This window comes from Hippopotamus amphibius, chromosome 10, assembly GCF_030028045.1.
Source record: "Hippopotamus amphibius kiboko isolate mHipAmp2 chromosome 10, mHipAmp2.hap2, whole genome shotgun sequence".
Classification (NCBI taxonomy): Eukaryota; Metazoa; Chordata; class Mammalia; order Artiodactyla; family Hippopotamidae; genus Hippopotamus; species Hippopotamus amphibius.
In genome coordinates, this window is record NC_080195.1 from 17373292 (window position 1) to 17393590 (window position 20299).

Here is a 20299-nt window from a genome sequence, read left to right on the forward strand (position 1 = left end):
CTACAACTGAGAAACACCTAGGAAAATACATTATTTTTTTTTAATAGAATGAGATTCATATATAGTTAATGTGTAAACTCAGAACTTTCATGTGTATACTTCCTGCCTTAAATTAGAATTCTGTAATTACAGTCAAGTAAAGATCTTTACCTATTTAAAACACTGAAAGGGTAATCTTAAAGAACAGGGTCTATAAATCTTTTGTGGTACATTTAAGGTTCCATTTAAGGAATTGGTGAATTTTTATCTTTTGATACACAGAATCGTGAGATCAAGTTTGGGATTTTCTTATTGAGAGAATTTTCAAGACCATACTTGGATTAAGCACGAGATTACCTACTGATTATTTTTTGTGAATAGCTCTTTTGCTCTACTATAACCCTGTCACATTGATTTCTCTAGGTTGAAAATGTCCGCTTGGTAGATCGAATATCCTCTAAAAAGGCAGCCCTCGGTACTTTGTATTTGACGGCTACTCATGTCATATTTGTGGAGAATGCACCTGACACGAGGAAAGAAACATGGGTATGCATTCCTTATTTTTGGCTTTATGTGTTTTTCATTGTTTGAAGTAACTAGTTTTGACCCTCTATTCTTTTGTTTGCCCACAGGGTGAGGAGGGTTGGATTTTGGTGTATGGGTGTTCAGAGGACTCTTTTTAGAATGTGCGCTTTGCCTTTTTCTGTAAAGGGTCACATCCACTTCATCTGTTTACTCATTTTAAACACTAATTATTTGAACTTCATCAGAGATAGACATAGAAATAGCCAGAACTGTAAGTGCTTCATGTCACAGCTGTCAAGTAGGGATTCAATAATGTTAGTATACCAGATACAGCATTGATGTAGTACTTTATTTGCAATCTGCTTTATTCGTGGGATCCTACAGTGCAGGCCATGCAGTCGTTTAATTATGTTGTCTACAGGTTTCTCATAATTTAAAAAAGCAAAAAGGAAAAGAAAATCTAGGGAAGAGTCCCATCGCCAGGTATTTCTGCTACATAATGATGAGACCATTAGATCTTATTTTATATAGCCACACAACCATAACATTATGGCCAGAACCAGAATCCCTGAATTGCAGATTTTGCCTTTTTTGTAGTCCACAGACTTTATCTTTTCAGCAGAAGGTGGCAGGCGCTGCTTAGTGGAGAGGAATGTAAGGAATGAAGTGTTGCCACTGAGGGCTGAGCAGAGACCCCCCTGGAAACGCCAGAGCACTTCAGCATGATTTCCTTTAAAATAAATCTCTTCTGCAGCCTGCCTGACCACCAACAGCTTAGAAAACAACAATCTCAAGTTGCTATTGAACTTAAGAGCATTCCGTGTGGAATTAAGGAGCATGGTGCCACCTCCCAGTGGAGCCCTCTCTATCATTTGTTGATTGCAAGGTTTATTTTACTAACTTCTCATGACCTTATTTAATTTTAGCTACTCAGTGCATTTCAACATTTGACAGCCCAAATGTTCCCTTACCTGGACCTGTGCAGAATTGTATGCTGAATAGTTTGCTTCATATAACTAGCTTGGATATCAGAAAGCTTGGCATTGAAAAATAAATGATAAATTCAGACAGTTGGCTCTTACCCCAAACGTGTCGGTCCTTGTCATCTGGGTGCAAGCCCACGGAAGGTCAGGGAGTGTTTCTTGTCTCTTTTGTGGCTCAGCGATCTGTGTGGCTTTTTGTCCTATGTGGTTGTTACCTGTGTTAGTTTACCCACATTAACTTTTGGCGGTAGGTTCTTCACAGTCAGATTTCCACCATCGAGAAACAGGCGACAACGGCAACTGGGTGTCCTCTACTCATTCGCTGCAAGAACTTTCAGCTCTTACAACTCATCATCCCCCAGGAGAGGGACTGCCATGACGTGTACATCTCTCTCATCCGCCTCGCAAGGCCAGGTAGGGCAGAGCCAGCTCGGCATTCAACATGGAAACCTGCTCTTCAGAAATTCACAGATCGTGTTGAAGAAGTATGGATAATACTTCATGCTGATAGTGCTTTAGGAATTATATGTTTTCCCAGACTTTCAGTGAGGCCAAGAAATCTGACTGACATAGTTCCTTGTCTTTTGGGGCCTCTGTCTGAGTTACTCGTAGTATTTATCCTGGAGGGGGTTATAGGCGTGCTGTGAAATCATCCCAAAGTACGCCCTTCTGCAACTGTGGAAATCGAGGCCTAAGGTAAAACCCACAAATTGTTTTGTGTGGAAAACATTGACATCACACAGGTCTAGTGCAGTTTTCCCTATTTGGGGGCGTTTCAGGTTTGGTTTCTGCTGCATTTGGGTGGTAATATGTATTTCCCAAGGTTGGCATTACTAGACCTTTGTTATAGCATCGGCGAACGTTTGGGGTATGTATATGCTGATCCTCCTAAACAAAACCTCCTTAAGTGTTGTGGGAAGAATGGCTGATTTGAAAAATATATGTTCTCAGTTACTCTCTGCTTATATATCCCTCATCTTAGGGTCTTCAGGTGAACAGCTTATTATGCTACAAATCTAAGAAATTTATAGCTTACTTTGCTGTAGATGTAAGATTCTACACAAGTGTTTCTTGCGGGTGTGTGGGTGGGTGGCTTGTGTGAACTGTGGGCTTCGTTTGTTAAGTGTCTTAGAAGTATACAGTGAAAGGAGATCATTTGTACAACAGTAACATCCGTGGTAATGTTTACCAAGAAGTCATTAATAAGGGAGATAAGACATGTGCTTATAGTTACTTTACTAAATGCTTTTTGATTCAGGACAGGAAGTTTGATTGTAAACTCTTCAAGGCATTTGATTGGATCCTCAGATTCTTAAGATATGACCATATCGTCTGCTGAGAGCTGAGAGCTAAAATGATGTGATGGGAAGGATGCCAGGGAGCTGTCAGAATCTGATCATTTTGACTTGACTTTGCTCCCCTTTCACGTCAGCCCGTTGAGGCTTTTTCATCTCTGTGTGTTGAAAAGAACTGCAGAGTTAGCCAGAAAAGCAGTTGAACTTTTCGGAGGGTGCACTATAATTGGAACAGAAGTTCTGGGAAGATGTACGTTAGGTTGCATGCGACAGAGAATGCAAGGGGAATTGTGCGCCAGCAGTTTCTGTGTCACTGATTAATGGATGTACTGGATAATAAATGTGCTCTGACCGGATTAATGGGATTTAGGAATAGCCCAGAAGACCGGGAAAAAGGCTGAGTGGCTGGAAGAGTAGATCACAGTGGTGAGGGCTCTGGCCCCAGATGACAGCGAGCGCCAGGATTCACATTGCGAGAGTCCCCAGGGAGGAAAATCACTGTGTTCCCCTGCTCTTAAAAATATAAATTTTTTCTTAAAGACGAAGTTTTGGGAGTTTGGTGTGAGCCGTAGCCAGAGACTAAAGAAAGAAACTACAGTAATTAATTGAATTAAAGCCATTACCTTAGAAGATATTTTTTAAAAGCCACCAGCATTGTGAAACATTGGAATTAGAAATGCCAGTGTATGTAAAACATAGTACTTTAATGAGTGTGGGAAGAGAAAATAGAATCCAAGCAGCTTCACAGTTTAATGCTAAAGGCGATGCTAAAATGAGGACATATTACAGCCTGTTACCTTGGAAGCAGGGTTTTGAATCTGGGCGGGGGGGGGGGGGGGGGGGGGAAGGTGGAGGGAGTCCCCACTGGGGGTGGGGTGACTTCTCACACCATTCCAGAACCTTTTACAAATTACACCTTCGCACTTCTCTAGGTATTTCAGAGGAGGGCTGTGTGTGTGTGTGTGTGTGTTTGGTGGGGAAATGACTTTGATTTCCAGCAGCACAATATCGATCTCTGGGGTTATTATGGCTAGTCACCAACACAAATCACGTACTTTCACCTCCCCTTATGGACACAGCTAACTCCAAGGTCCTATAGAGGACACTTGTTTTTTTAAACGAAAGAAGAAATGTTTGGGAGTCCATTTAAGTCAAGGCCTGTGAAGGAGATAGTTTCAAAGGCCTCGAGAGTCTGTCTCTTCACTGAATTACAATTTCTGTGATCAGGGTAAATCAAATGACTAAAAAAATGTGTCGAGATTGTATTGGTTTGTCTTTCGTGTGAATTCAGATTGGTAAGAAATTTGCTCATGGACTATAAAAGATCCCAGCAAAAAATAATGTGGCCAAATCCAGTAAGCTCTTTAATTCTTCATAAAGAAATAGGTTAAAATAGGGCTGTGGCCCAGATGAGAAAATAAATTAATTCTGTAGATCGATGTGCTAATAAGATTATACATTTTTCTGATTAGAAGACCGTGTTTCTGAGAGGGCTTCCAGTTTTCCCATGTTCTTTCTTTTCTCCTCCCTCTAGTTAACCTCCTGCTGTTTATTTTCCTATCAATTATCTTTCCCTCTGTAGTGTTTGTGGGCCCTTTAATATTTAAGCCATCTCCTCTTTTGTTTATTTTCTCATTTTTATTAAATTACAGTATTTTTTCGGCCCATCTTAGTCCCTAATTCTTCTGCATATTTACTATGATTTTTAAAATCTTGGGATTGATGTAGTCTCATTTGCTTAATTTAACTTTTGACAGTTCTTATCTGTCAGTGCCACTTAAGCAAGTTTTACAGTGACGATTTCCTTTTTATTGACCACACTAATCTCTGAGTCCAGTAGCCCTTTTCTAAGTGTTAGCTTCCACAATCCTAATGTTTAATTCAAGCACTTGTTTTTTTGAAAACAGACAAGAAAGGTCTCATTATTTTGATTTTAAATATGCAAAATCCAGTAACAGCTATGTTATCTTCTCACCTCTCTTTAAATGGTTTTTCAACTACGTTTCTTTTCAGTTGCCTGAGTTAAGTAGAGCACGCAGAGCGATTTAACTTTCCTCACTTTGGGTTCTAAAACCCCACATATCTGTGTCCTTTGACGACTGCTGGTGACTTTTCCCTTCCCTTCCTCAGCCTTCACATTCTGCTGATGCTGATTCATGTTTGGTTTTCCTTTTGATTTTAAAAAAATTGCCTAACAATAATATAATTGTATTATTCAGGTTTTACATTGGTTGTTACACGTTTCCTTTTGATTTTTAAACTACTTTTGATTTTAGTATAAATTAGCTTTTGTTTCTTCCAGTTAGTTGATAATAAGAGAGAATGCCCCCATGGTTTTTCCCTAAACATTCTGTTTTCATAACCTTTAACCTGATACCTGGGAAACAAGCTAGGTTATTTTTCAGTTTCCCTGCTTGCTTGTTCTACCCATGGGCAGTCTTATTTCCTTTCTTATGAGAGGAAGGAGCCGAAGTTAGATGCAGAGACAGGGCCATTTGTCAGCTTGGTGGTTCCAGGTTGAGGGCCTCAGTCTTCTCCAGAAGTAGGAAGTGGGATTCTCTGGGCGGGAAGGAGTTGATGAGAGCAGCAGGTATCGAATTGATGGCAGCAACGCATGCTCCCTTGTGTTAAGGCACACACTGAACAGTGATGCTAAAATAGGAGAAAGTCAGTCCCATTGTGCGTCTCTGTGCCTGGGTGAAGCTCATGCCCTCTACTCAGTCCTGAGACACTGATTTGGCCTTCCTAGAACCATAGCCAAAATGCTACTCATTCTTAGTTTGATGTAGTATTTGAGAAATTGCCATTTTTCTTTCTGAATAGAAGTCTTCCCTTGTTTAGCAATCACATGATTTAAGTAGGTAAATAAAGTAAGTGCTAGAATGATGTCCACATAATCTTTTCTGAAAATTTTTTAATTAGAGGTGCACATTCAGTTTACTACCCCCCATCCAAAGGCATGCTGAGTGTTTGCTTCTTGTTGGCCGAGCTCTTGTGCCCTCCTAGTCGTGAGGCCCCGAGGAGCGAGGCCTTCAATGCACCTTCTGTTGAAGGTGCCAGGCCGCTAGCAGCAAAAGGCAGTTTATGTTGGACGTGAGGGCTCACACTTTGTGATGTGAAAAGCCAGTGGAGTATTTAACATGTTTGTTTTAAGATTGGGTGGAAAAGCAGGGATTTGGCCTTCTCACATGAGTATTTTCTCTCAGTTCAGATTCTTTAAAGACAGGGGATGTCTCTAGCCCTACTTTGGTCGTTGTTGGTTTTAATTTACCTACCTTACTTAATTTACCTTAATAATGTCAACTACTAAACATTCTGCTGGTGTCTTTTGCAGGAGATGGAGACGAGGGGAAAAAAACATTATGAATGGGAAGTATTCAGTAAAATTCACATCTTTTGTTAATGGTATTTTTTAAATTTCTCAGAGTAGGCAGTTCTTAGCTGAGGGCTTCTCCTGGCTGGCCTCTTGGTGAGAAGCTTGCCCACATTAACAAGACTGAGCTTTGACTGACAAAAATGTGTGTTTCTCTTCCCTCATGTAGAATTTTGGGTAAATTGGGCCAAAAGTATGGTAGATCACCCCTTTCCTTAAAAATAACTGAAAGAAAAAATTTCATCATTTCAGTGGCAACCCATTCTGACGTCTCCTAATTCAGGAATGATCTTGTCAATGTTGGTTATAAGTTATTCTTTAACTTATGTGCCATTTCCTCACCTCTTCCCAATGACAGAAAGAATGAACCATATGTAGAAAACCATCAGTGGTCATAGAATGGGTTTCTCCTTCTACCTTTAAACCTATTTATAGGCATTTAACAAAGGGAGCTTAACTTCCATTATTACGCCATCTTCCTCAGCTCTTCTTTCACTGAAGGAACTGAGGCTTTCTCAAGAGATTCTTTTGGCATCTTAAACAAATTGCATTTGCGGTTAACATTATGATATCAGAAGCCTGAGTCATGAAAATGGTACTTAGAGATGGAAAACATATGTTGCTGTCGAGCCAACTGTTCCCAAAACAGGATGTCCATTTTATATGCCGTCTGCTCAATTTGCTAAGATGACAAGAGACCGTTTTTACTGGAAGTGTGTATGTATGCGTATGTATGTATGTACCTGTATGTGTGCATCTTCTTCTTTGTTGAAATCATCAGTATGCTCAATTTTCAAATTTAGAAATATGACATCAAGAGAGACTGAAATAGACATAGCTTATCTCACTGATAAACCCCTGTCTTCTCGCTTGTTTTTTGCAAGGAAGAGTGCATGTCTAATTCAAAAGTCTGGTGCTTAAAATGAGACCCTTATCTTATCATCCTTGTAGATGAGTCATTTCAGTAGTAATCGAAAGAAGCTAGAAACTGAGTTTTGACCTTAGGCTGCCTGTGTGTTGCTGCGGCATTTTGCTGGCAGTGAAATGCTCTGTCGGGCCTCCAGACACACATTTAGGAGCATTAAAGCGTCCACACTGAACACCATTGACAGATGAGGGAATAAATGGGATGATCTAAGAAAACTGTGATGAGAAAGAATTCTACTGAAAAAAAAAAAAAAAAAAGGAAGATTAGGGGGATGGTCGGAAAGAAAATACACAAAAGTGGCCCATCTGGGGAGAAGAGAGAAGGGTCTGCTTTGGAGGGGCTGCTTGTGTGGTGGTGAAAGCATGCGTGGTATAGCCACACTCCCCACCTCCTAGCTGTGTCACCCTGGGGACGCTGCAAAACCTCCCCTTGCCTCAGATTTCTCATCTGTGCAAGGAGGCCTGTCCTGATGCCTACTAGATGCGTCAGTCCATTTAATCAGAACAGAATCTGGACTACAACCAGGGTTCGCTGAGTATCAGCCATGGTTTATTATCACCAGAAGTGCTTTGATTTGTGCTCTCAGTAGGTGGCCCCTAGCCACACGGGGCTGTCGAGGGCTTGAAATGTGGCTGGTCTCAAATAAGATGCGCTGTTCGGCGAGAAATACACATGGAATTTCAAAGACAGTACAAAGCAAAATGTATAAAATAGTATTAGGTTTTACATTTATATATATGTGTGTATTCCTTATGTGTCGATTGATATTTTGGATATACTGGGCTAAATAAAATATTTTGTGAAAATTAATTTCACTTTCTTGTTACAATTTTAATGTGGCTGTAAGGACATTTTACATGACTTATGTGGCTTCACTGTGTTTCTGTTGGACAGTGCTGGCCTAGTTGCTTCCCTCAGTGTGGCAAGGCCAGGACAAGGAAACCACATCCTCGACCTTGCTGGGGACGGCTGTTGGGCCTGGCCTCTCAAGCATAAAAGGAGATGTGTAAAGTCAGAGATACCCTGGCAGAACTGAAAGAAGTGTGTCATCACACATCCTTGAACTTGCCCCACCATGGACAGGGTGCCACGTACTATGAATGGGTATTTTTTAATGAATCCTATAAATACTGTACGAACAGTACACTTAGGACATTTTTGTAGTTGTTAAAAGCTCGTTTTCAGTACAAACATTTAAATATATTCCAGTTTTTTCAACTGTTTTGTCATTGCTTTTTTGACACTATTTGAGCATCAAAACATGGCAGTGGCCTGGCCTCTGTGTACCTCTGAGAGGCCATCCCAAATTTGAGCTCCACATACATAAAAAAAATTGAGTTCTGGCTGTCTAAGGAATATATATGTCCTTTCTTTTTCTTTTTTTAAAAATTGAACTACAGTTGATTTACAGTATTGTGTCTCAGTTTCAGGTGTACAGCAAAGTAATTCAGTTATACATATATATTCTTTCTTAGATTCTTTTCCATTATAGGTTATTACAAGATACTGAACATAGTTCCCTGTGCTAACAGTAAATCCTTGCTGTTTATTTTATATACAGTGGTGTGTATCTATTAATCCCATGGTCCTAATCCCCACCCCCACCCCACTTTCCCTTTGGTAACCATGAATTTGTTTTCTGTGTCTGTGAGTCTGTTTCTCTTTCATAAATAAGTTAATTTGTATTATTTTTTTAGAGTCCACATAAAAGTGATATCATATAATATTTGTCTTTGACTTACTTCACTTAGTATGCTAATCTCTAGGTCCATCCATGTTGCTGCAAATGGCAATATTGTATTCTTTTTTATGGCTGAGTAATATTCTTTTCTCTATATATGTACCACATCTTCTTTATCCATTCATCTGTTGATGGACACTTAGGTTATTTTTATTTTAGCTATTGTAAGTACATATACATTCTTAATTAACTTATAAGCTCCATATTTTATGTGGTCTGAAAATATATTCTTTCAAAAGCAACTCAAACAAACAAAAAATAGATGGGGAGGGCCGTGCTCCTGAAAGGAAAGAAGCTCTTGTAAAGTTGAGTTCGGTTGTCCTGAGGTCTTGTCGTTGTTGGGAGGAGGTGGGTGACCCCACCATGGAGACGGGGTACCCCTGGAGAGTCGCGAGAGGTGAGGAGCTGGTCTGGCTTCTCCAGCCCGGACAGGATGCTTTTGGGGAGATTTGGTTCCTGCTTGGACTTGGCTTGATTTGGCTTTATTCTCCCTTTTCTTGCAGTGAAATACGAGGAGTTATACTGCTTTTCATTCAACCCCAAGCTGGATAGAGAAGAAAGGGAACAAGGCTGGATGCTGATCGATCTCAATGAAGAGTATAAGCGAATGGGCCTCCCTGATGATTATTGGCAGCTCAGCGATGTGAACAGAGATTACAGAGTGAGTGGAGGCATTTGGTGAAAGGCAGATACTTAAGCCAGATGAAACTGTGATTTCACATAGCTTAGCATGACTTCTGTTTGGTCTCCTTTAGTTTTGATGGCTCTTGGTGGGTACCAGATGTGTGGGTTTCCAGGTCTCTCTTGCTTATTGCCAGCTCTGTTCCCTACCTGCACCTAGAATCAGAAAGTTTGAACAAGGCTACCATAGAGACCATCCCCTTGAGGGAGTGGAAACCCAGAGAGGCCCAGCAGCCCTCAGGGCCAGCACCTCCCTTCTTCCATCCAGTCTTTTTATAGCTCAGTGAGTGATGACAGGGGAAGTCACAGAGGCTCTGCTGGCAGTTTGGCACCAGCTCCTTTCTGTGCTCACTGAGCTCTTGATTGGTACACAAGGTCACCAGGAGGCTTCCCTAGAGAAATGAAGAGAAGTATGTCTGCACTTGTAGAAGGGAATGGGAGACGCAGGGAAGCAGGAGGGGCAGAGCAGATTCCATACTCTCCCTGAGGGTAGCCTTACAAATCAGGGTTGGTTTCCCTATTAATTTTTAAAATGTTTTCAGTAATCAAAGTACAGTGGGAACACTGCAGAGAATTTACAAAAGACAGAAAAAAAAAAAAAACAGCCAGCATCCCATTGCCCTAACGTTCTTTTAGTAGGTTTAAATTTTTTTCTTCAGTTTTTTTTCTCATCTGCATAGTTCAATAACTTTTTTCTTACATGAATAATGCATTTCATTGTTTACAATTGGAAAATGTCAAGACAAAGGAACCATTCAAATATACACAGCAAAAATGGAATCATACTACATATGCCTTGTGTTTTGCTTTTCTTTGCATAGCATGTTGTGAGTATTAGCCTGTCAATAAATATATTTTGTATCATTTAAAAACATGTAGTATGACAAAGTATGGCTATATCATATTCTATCTATCTAATCTCTAATTTTTAGACATTTAGGTTATTGTTATTTTTCACTATTTTAAGTAACAGTGAGAACATTCTGGTAAGTATACCTTTGCCTGCATTAAAATTCTTTTTTTTTAAAGACAGATTCCTAAATGTGGAATTTCTATGTCAAAAGGTTTACACAAATTTTTGTACATATTATCAAAAAGAACTGCAGGAAGATTGTACCAATTTATATAAATTCTCAGCAGTTGTGTAGGAGAATGCTTGAGTCTTTGTACCTTCACCATTAAAGAGTTTATTTCTTAAAAATCTTTTGACAACTTGATAGTGGGATAAGTGGTTTCTCAATTTAATCTGCATGCCTTAATCTTTTGAATTGCAGTTCATATATGCTGACAATTTATATCTTGTCTACTCTTTGTTTTTTTTTTTTTGGTGGGGGAAGCTGCGTTAGATCTTCGTTGCTGTGTTCAGGCTTTCTCTAGTTGTCGTGAGCGGGGGCTACTCTTCACTGTGGTGCACGGGCTTCTCATTGCGGTGGCTTCTCTTGTTGCAGAGCACAGGCTCTAGGTGCGGGCTCAGTAGTTGTGGTGCGCGGCATGTGGGATCTTCCTGGACCAGGGATCGAACCCATGTCCCCTGCATTGGCAGGTGGATTCTTAACCACTGTGCCGCCAGAGAATAGCCCTATATTCTTAATTGACCATTTCTGGCCACATATCTTGAGTCCTAATTACTTTCTTCTCCTTACCATATGAATTTTCTATATGGTGACACAATATTCATATCAATAATTAAATGACTGTGTAACATTCCATCAAATGAATGCACCATAATATACTTAAATCTTTCCCTATTTGGTTGTTAATTTCTATTCCTTTGTATGGCAAGCAGTATATGTGACCTGTATGATTTGAACTTTGGGGATTTTTTTGAAGATTTATGTCTTCATAAAACACCCAGTATTTCATTAATTTTTATTAATGTTTTGAGTCTGGAAAAAAAATGTATATTCTCTGTTATTTGGGTATAAAATTCTATCTCCATCTAAATTAAGTTTCTTATGTTGTTTTGGTCTCTTTGCTCACTTGATTTCTGACAGAGGTCAGAGATATGTGAAGAGTTTCCCATCATGATTGTTGGTTAGATGTGTTCTTACATTTCTGAAGTGTTCGCATTATATATTTTTGAAATTATGTTATTCAGCACATAATGGTTTAGGACATCTGCTTGGTGTGTTCTTATCAACTTAAAATATCCTTTTTATCAACTTAAAATATCCTTTTTTTCTGTGAATGCTTTGAATTCTGTTTTATGTTATTATGTTTCTACTGTTTTCTTCTTTTTGTCAAAGTTTGCCTGGTAGAACTCTACTTATCCCATTACTTTCGGTGTTCCTATATGAGTGTTTTGTCCTTTATAAAATATCCAACAGTGGGAATTCCCTGGTGGTCCAGTGGTTAGGACTTGGCGCTTTCACTGCCAGGGTCTGGGGAACTAAGTCCCTTGTCAGGGAACTAAGATCCCACATGTCACGCGGCCTGGTCAAAAAAAAATAAAAAAATCTAACAGTAGTTATCTTAAGGTTCTGAGGGTGGAATGTTTTGGGGTTTTTTTTCTCCTATTAGGTATGGTTAGATTTTGATTTTTCAGTAACTGGTATCTATGATATTGTTCTAGACGCTATGCTTTGTGGGTTTTGCTAGTCATGTCTTTCCCCTTTTCTTATCTCTGGCTAGCTAGTTTTTTTCTTGTATTTCCCTGTAATAATTTTGGAAATATGCATCTTACTGCTTTTCTTCCACTGATTATCCTTCATTTCAAAACTGCTGTTTATTTATCATGCCACTCTTACAACATACACAAAACTTTGAAAAGTAATGAAATGAACAGCAGGGACTGGCATCGTGTAAGAACAAACGTGGCCAATGCTGTTAAGCCTCCTTAATATTCCCTCCAAATCACCTCCTGCTCCAGGGTCACTGACTACAGTTTGGTGTTGTCATTCCCTTCTATTTATAACGTTTCTACATTTGTAAGTCGCAGCATGTAGTATTATTTTGTGTGTTTTTTACACGTTCTGTGTGTGGTATCGTGCTGAATGTTGGTTACTGAAACTTGACTTTTCACTAAACTTATGTGTGTGAGATTCATGTCATTAAATAAACACATGTATAATAGCTACTGCATGCCAGGCAATGTTCTAGACACTTGGCGAATGTTAGCAGTTCTGTGTGGTAGGTGTTGTTATTATCCCTGTTTCCAAATGGAGAAACTCAGGCAGAGTCAGATTAAGTAACTGTCCAAGATGTGAAGAAGTTAATAACTGTTGAGACTTGTAGCTCTTGTTCATTCCTTCTTCCCTATGGTATTATACTCCGTTTTACAAATATACCATAGTTTAAACTTTTATCTATCCTTTTTCTTCTATTTCTCTCTCTTTTTTGTTTTACCATCATAAATACAGGTGTTAACTGGCTTACATATGACTCATATGTATTTTGAGTTTCTACCTAGGAGTAGAATTTCTGAGTTAGAGGGTATGTGGATTTTACCCTTATTAGACATTGCCAGATTATTATTTTTTTTTTTAGATTTTTTTGATGTGGACCATGTTTAAAGTCTTTGTTGAATTTGCTACAGTATTGCTTCTGTTTCATCTTTTGGTCTTCTGACTGACAGCCGTGCCCCTCCCCCCCCCCCCCCATTGGAAGGCTAAGTCTTAACCACTGGACCACCAGGGAAGTCCCAGTATTGCCAGATTCTTTTCCAAAGTGTCTGCATGGACTTTCACACCTAAGATATGAGTTCTCATTACCCCACAGACTCACCAGCAGTTGGTATTGACAGTGTCTGGTGGTGTCCCTACTTATTGACCCGGAAGTCTTACTTCTGGGAATTTCTTCTAAAGACGTGCTAGCATAAACGCTCAGTGAGGTACACAGTTATTTATTGAAGCAGTATTTATAAAAGCATGTATTAGAAGAAACCCAAATTTAATAGAAGACCGGTTAAATAATTTTGGGTCTATCTGTATAATTAAATTAGTGTGTAGCCATTAAAAAATGTGGAATATTTCCATGTACTGATAAGGAAAGAGTGCTAAAGTATATTGTTAAGTTCAAAAAAGCGAGACACCGTACCATGAATATACTGTTATACCTTTCATTTTAAAAAGGAAGGCGAAAAATAAGTTTTGTTCATATGAATGTGTAATTGCCCAAAAGTGATAACCTAGAAAATAAGACAGGAACAGGATGAATAGAACACAAAGGGGAGAATGTGCATCTTTTTCTATTGTTTCAATTTTATCACCATATGGATTTATGAACTAATCAAAAAGTTAAATTTGAGAAAATACCATTCGGATTGGAGTGAAATGGATCGCAGTGTGGTTTTGTTTACTTTGCTCTGCCTTCATCTCTAGCAAGTTTGAGCTTGTGTTTGTTGTAGATTCAAGTTGACTCCTCTGTGAATTGCTTCATAGTTTTGATCCTTTTTTTCTGTAAGGTTATTTGTCATTTTCTTATTGATTTGTAGAAGAGTTTTACATATGCTAGATAATGATCTGTTATCATTTACAGCTGTTGCAAATATCTCCTCTTAGGAGATATTTATATACTGTGCCTAGGGTATCTTTTAATCCTCAGAAGTTTTGAGTTGTCATTGTTTCCTGTTTTGTTTCATGTTTTTAGCATATTGTTTAAATCCTGATCTATTTCCTAACCTTTGTCCCAGTGTACACTGTATAATTTCCATAGTTACATTTTCACTAATTATGGTTATTATAGCTTTGTAATAAATCTTAATATCCTACAGGTCAGGTCCTTCCGCATCTTCTGAATATCTTGAATTTATATATTATTTGGAATAGAATGGCCACTTTCATGATACTGACTTTTATTCATAATTACACTGAAATCTAACAATCATAATCTTATACTGTGAGTAGATATGTGGGTCCTTTTTGCCTTAATCATTACAAAGTATCTGGCTAATGTAATAGTTTGTTATGATGCTAAAGCCAACCTTTGCAGTGAATTTTTAGCCTTGAAATGAAGGAAAATCCAAGTTTAGTATAGAAAATTGGGTATCTTTTTAAAATTTTTTAAAAACATGACACACCCTTGGGTGAGGAAGAAAATGAGGCTAAACCATGTCTTATGGAATAATATTTTCTTGGAAACACAGGTGCTTCCCATTTTTGGTGAGATTTCCTCCTAGACTTAGCACCACACACATGACTCGCATTTAGTCACTTCAGTCCTACTGTATAGGGACTGCAAACATGAGTTACTCAGCATTTTTTTCCCCAAAAGTAATACACAGCAAACCCAAATTAACAATCAACAAATTGTGTTGAAACAGAAAAGGTGAAAACCTAGGGGATTTTCTGATTTTACAGATATCATTGAAATAGGGAGAAAGATGATGAACCCTCATTTATTACCAGTTTAGAAATAAAAGTTGGTTCTATCAAAATATTTCTGACTAATGGTCCGTTGGGAAGATTATGTCATCATCCGTGACTTTTGCTTTTAACCTCATGGTTGAGAAAAACGTCTACTTTTCCCTCCCTTCTTTTATGAGAGTTCTTTCTTTCTTTTCACAAATTCTTTGATGTAAGTGGGGCTACCGGTGTCATCTGATGGAGAAGAAGCTTTTGTCCATGGTGGAAATAACGTGATACACAGAGCACAGAAACTTAGGTTCTGGAACCAGCGCTGCCCTTTTCTCTCCATGTGGTCTTGGGCAGGCTAGTTATCATCACCTCTGTCATCATTGCTTTTATCCCTGTTTATATTTGCTTCCGGTAGTCTAGCTCTCTAAGCTAAGATTTCCTTTTGTACCTAACTCTTAAAGTTGTCTTTCTTTAAATAAAATAATTGGCATTCATTGCTAGGTGAAAATGTTAATCTATTTCTCTTGGAATAAAATTGAAAGTATAACCCAAACCAGTAATTTTTAAAAAACCTTGTTTATTTCAGTTCCCTACAGCTATCGTTTCTGTATTATGTATTATTTTATTTATATATAAATCATTCATGCTGCTCATATCCCTTTTCTGCTCTCCATTACATCATAAATTCCTTGAAATAAATTTTAGATCTTAAATGTTTAAGAAGACAGTTGTCTCTGTAGATGTACCTCAGTTCCTGGCAACTAACTCCTGCCCCAAAGTGCTCAGTTGAGTGATGGGTCCTCAATAAATACAGAGGTCTGATGACGATGCCTTGGCTGGCCCTTCTGATGGATACTGTGCTGCAGTGGTAAAGAGATTACTGGGAGGTTGTAACCAGGGCAACAAAGATCAGTTTTCCTGGGAATGTGAAGTCCTTGAGGCCACGAACGTTTGTTGTTCATTACTGCCCTAGCACCTAACCTAATGCCTGACACATAAGTGTTCAGTAAAAATTTGTTGACACCAATATTCTATTATAATCATCTGCTTCTGAGAAACTAGAACTTAATGATTCCAGCCACTAAAAAGAAAGGATGATTATGTAACATGATAGAGGTGCTAATTGTCACTGCAACGGCATCGCATTACAATGTACAAATGTATCAAATTAATATGTTGTACATGTACACCTTAAATTATAGAATGCTTTATGTCAAATGTATTTCAATTAAAAAAAAAACTTGTTGAATGAATGAAAGAATTGCCAAAAAATATTCCTCTTGGTCAGGCCAAGCAAGACATGCAGGCACTCTAGGCAGGCTTGTTTAGTGGAGGACAAAGAAAATCATTCCCTTATTAATTAAAAAAAAATTACACAGGAATGGTTTTAACTTAATCCACTTCAGTTGGCTAAGTCAGAGGGAAGGTAAAGAAAGTTCAAAAGAGAAGCATTTCCCACTTTTCTGAACTTCTCATATTCTCTCTGAATTTTCTTATGTGATTTTCCAAACCAGACAAAATTTTGGGAGGCACATTGGGTGGTGTCAGAATCTGGTGGCATAAATTGCGCTTGCTGTGCATTATTCGTTGTTAGAATTTAAACTGCAACCGTGTGAGCTTGTTGCAAAAACGGTAGCCATCAGCACTCTCCAGGATTGTTATTTTAGTTTCCACTGCAAAGTGCTGTCTACTTTCATGAAAGCAGGATGAACTTACTTTTGTCCGGCTTGGTTAAGAAGTGGTGTCTTGAAACCCAAGTTAACTGGCACTGTGAGTCTGTTTTCTGAAGCACCACGTTGAAGCACCAATTCTTGGCATCTCTGGGGATGCAGAAGTCCCTGTACTGGTGACATCCTGTTCCCAGTGGGGAGGCTGCAACCACTCAGGTTGTTGAGCTCCTGGTCCTCCCACACGCCAGCCCCATAGCTCTGTGTTTCCTGCTCTGTGGGAGGGAGAGCCCTGGTACCCTGAGAGGGCAGGAGGGTCTTTCCTGCCCTCTGTGGGCCGAGAAAGGACCCTGAGTGGGTAGAGCATATTTAGGTCCTTGAGTTGATTGGGGCTGAGGGTATCAGGGAGAGCGGGTTCTGGGCGTTTATTCTCTTGGCCCCATACCAGGGAGGGTGCACACAAGGCGTGATCTGAGCCAAGTTGGTACCTTTGGCCTTGGGAGGCCATACACGGACCTGGCATTTACCTTCCCGCTTACCTCTATGCTATTCAAAAAGGCCAAGGGCCTATGCAGTAAACATGTTTGGAAATCTCAGCCATGACTTTATTATTTTTATTTCGTTTAATCATAAGTAACTTTGTGATTCCCTAGTGATGTTAAAGAAAGTAGGTAATTTCCAAATTACTGAAAACCTACCACTTTCATTTTTAGAACTGCTATTTTAAGAAAATGTTGCAAGTCTGGGGCAGTGACTACATGTCTCTTGAGCTCAGACGTGCAGGTGTGGTCTGTGTAGTAATGTTCTAGCTGCCTGACTCAAGAGAGGTCCAGACACCAGATCTGCAGGGGAAGCAAGGGTAGTGTCTGTGGCAGTAATTCCAGTAAAATCCCAGGTTCCGTGGACCGTCTGTTCTTGGTCTGGGATTTTCCTCCAGAGTCTCAGTGCCAGAGCCCACGTCGACGTCTTCGGTAATCTCTCCTAAAATGCCTTTGGGGAAACACTTTGGGTCTGGGAGCTTCACTTTTGCTGCCCTCCTGTCTCCTGCTCAGTGTGGTGCCCAGTCTGATAACAAGGACAAGGGGGGCAGGCGGGCAGGCAAGGGAGGCGTTGTCACAGGACAAGGGACGTGAGCTTTGTGGTGGGTTTTCGTTCCCTTCGGTTCCATGGTTCCGAGTGGTGAGGGCGTGGGGTGGACAGAGGATGTGCGGACACACGCTTGCCGCTGCTGCTACTTGAGGACTTGCCTTCAGATGCCCCAGAAGGTGCTCGACTTCTAGGAAACAGAGTTCAGGAACTGCCATCTAAACGGTCCTCACGTTGCAAAAAGATGCACTGGCTGATGTCAAAGCAAAATATGTGTCGAGCAACAGGTCAACTTACTATTCCTGTCGCCACCACTCCCATTTCTGTCAGACCTCATGGTTGATGAAGAGCCTTGTCCTGGGTGTTATCTGATTTGATCCTGCTGTCCGCCCCAGGGAGTGTCATTTCTGTTCCGTGTCAGTTTTAGAGAGGAGCAAGCGCTCAGTAGTTTGACTTCCAGAAGGTCATGAAGTTGGCAAATTGGAACCAACTTCTGACCCCCTGATGGATGACAAAATCGCAAGACCATTCCAGGGCGCCAGAGCTTCCTCTGGGGGAATCACTGCCGGGGTGCACAGAAAGGGTGAACCATTTCTTACCACTTATAAAATCGGCACGTAAGAAACAAAGAGTTGTTATAACGTGTGGTGAAGGGTGGGACGTGAGGAAGCTCAGGGCAGAGAAACTGGGCCCCTGAAGAGTCGGTGAGCTTTGGGAGGACGAAGGGGAGGGGTGCCAGCTTGACTGCCACCTCAGAGAGGAGCGCACAGAGGGTATGCTGGGGACAGAAAGGTGCCCCGAGGATGTCACCCCTGGTGCTAGCATGTTAGGACCTTGTCTCCCAGGGTCAGGCGGTCTTTACATCAAAACAGGCAGCTAAAGTTTTCCCAGCTGCCAGGATGCAGAATTGCAATTTTTCTCTTTTCGATGAAAGAAATGCTTGTTTGCCACTGTCTTGCCTCCCACGAAGAGCCCTTGGCGAGAAGGGGCCGTGCACAAGGGCAGGATGCTAAGGAGGGTCTTGCTTTCCTTCACTGTGATTTCTTATTTATTTATTTATTTATTTATTTATTTTTTTGGGGGGTACACCAAGTTCAATCATCTGTTTTTATACACATATCCCCATATTCCCTCCCTCCCTTGACTCCCCCCCCCCGAGTCCCCCCCACCCTCCCTGCCCCAGTCCTCTAAGGCAGCTTCCATCCTCGAGTTGGACTCCCTTTGTTATACAACTTCCCACTGACTATCTGTTTTACAGTTGGTAGCATATATATGTCTGTGCTGCTCTCTCGCTTCGTCTCAGCTTCACTGTGATTTCTTGAAACCAGCACTTCATTTCTCTGAAGCGGCTCTGGGACTTGTTAAGAAAACTTACATATGCAACCTGTAAGCCGCGGGGAAATGGAGTTTCTGGGGGCAGTTTGCAAAGCATGGCTAGGTTGCCTAAAAACCCCCTCGTGTCTTCCACGACAGGTTTGTGATTCTTACCCGACTGAACTGTACGTGCCCAAGTCGGCCACGGCACACATGCTCGTGGGGAGTTCCAAGTTCCGGAGCAGACGGCGATTTCCTGCCCTTTCTTACTACTGTAAAGATAACCACGTAAGTCTCAAGGCATGCTTTTGTTTCGTGCTTTGCTTTTCTTCTTTTATCATAAACAGGCCTTTTCCAGGGACCTTCTGCTGTGTGTTGGGGTTTGAATTCCTTTTAAAGTATGTGGGTATTACTGCGTGTGTGTTACGACACAACAACTGTGCTTACCCTTACCTCCTGGAGAAGTTGACCTTCCGTGCTTATTTGGCAATAGAGGAATGGGAACGAGTCCGAACAATCGTAGAGTTTATCATCTGAGTGGCCGCTGTCCGCGCTTCTAACTGGTCACCTTGGGAGGCTCTGTCCTGGAGAGCCTTGGAAATGCCTATTTTAGAAAAGCCCCTCAAAGCCGTGGCATGTTCTTTTTTTTCTTTTTTAAAAATGGCATATAAGTGTGTGTGTGTGTGTATATATATTTTTATTTATGTATGTATTCTTGGCTGCGTTGGATGTTTGTTGCTGCACGTGGGCTTCCTCTGGTTGCCACTAGTGGGCGCTACTCTTTGTTGTGGTGTGTGGGCTTCTCACTGCGGTGGCTTCTCTTGTCTGGAGCACAGGCTCTAGGCAAACGGGCTTCAGTAGCTGTGGTGCACGAGCTTAGCTGCTCCGCAGCATGTGGGATCTTCCCTGACCAAGGATCAAACCTGCGTCCCCTGCATTGGCAGGCAGATTCTTAACCACTGCGCCACCAGGGAAGTCCCAAGTATATTTTTTAAGTATCTTCAGTAAAAGAAGTCTTTCTTTATGGAGAGTGGGTTTTATTTTTTTAATAATATTTGTAAAAGCTAGAATTAGACTTGCCTGCAACTAAAAGAAACCCTAAGTAACAATGGCTTGAACAGGAAAAAACTTTTGTTTTCTCTCTCATAAAATTCCCCAGGTGGGCAGTCAGAACCTGGTGTCCTGGTTCTGGCACCACTCAGCCCTCAGGGACCTGAGCTCCTTGTACCTTTCTGCTCTGCCCACGTTGGGGGGTGGCCCGCATCGTGTGGCGTGAGAGGTGACTTTAGTGCCAGCCGTGACCTCCACGAGGCAGCAGGTGGAAGAGGGGCCACTGGTGCACTCACGGCTTTGGGAGAAAGGCTCCCGAAACTGTCACGTGACACTGGTGCTCACATCCTCTTGGTCAGAACTGCACAGGACAGGTGAGAAAG

General features: G+C 40.7%; 1 protein-coding gene across 1 annotated transcript in view; it reads left to right on the forward strand.

Moving 5' to 3' along the window:
* Positions 1-408: 408 nt before the first annotated feature.
* MTMR7 (myotubularin related protein 7) overlaps positions 409-20299 on the forward strand; it is a 56903-nt gene continuing 37012 nt past the window's right edge. The window contains exons 1-4 of the mRNA XM_057697559.1: positions 409-525; positions 1739-1901; positions 9328-9485; positions 19026-19154. Of these exons, the coding sequence (XP_057553542.1) occupies positions 9399-9485; positions 19026-19154 (216 nt within the window). The 5' untranslated portion in view covers positions 409-525; positions 1739-1901; positions 9328-9398. The remainder of the gene's footprint in view (positions 526-1738; positions 1902-9327; positions 9486-19025; positions 19155-20299) is intronic.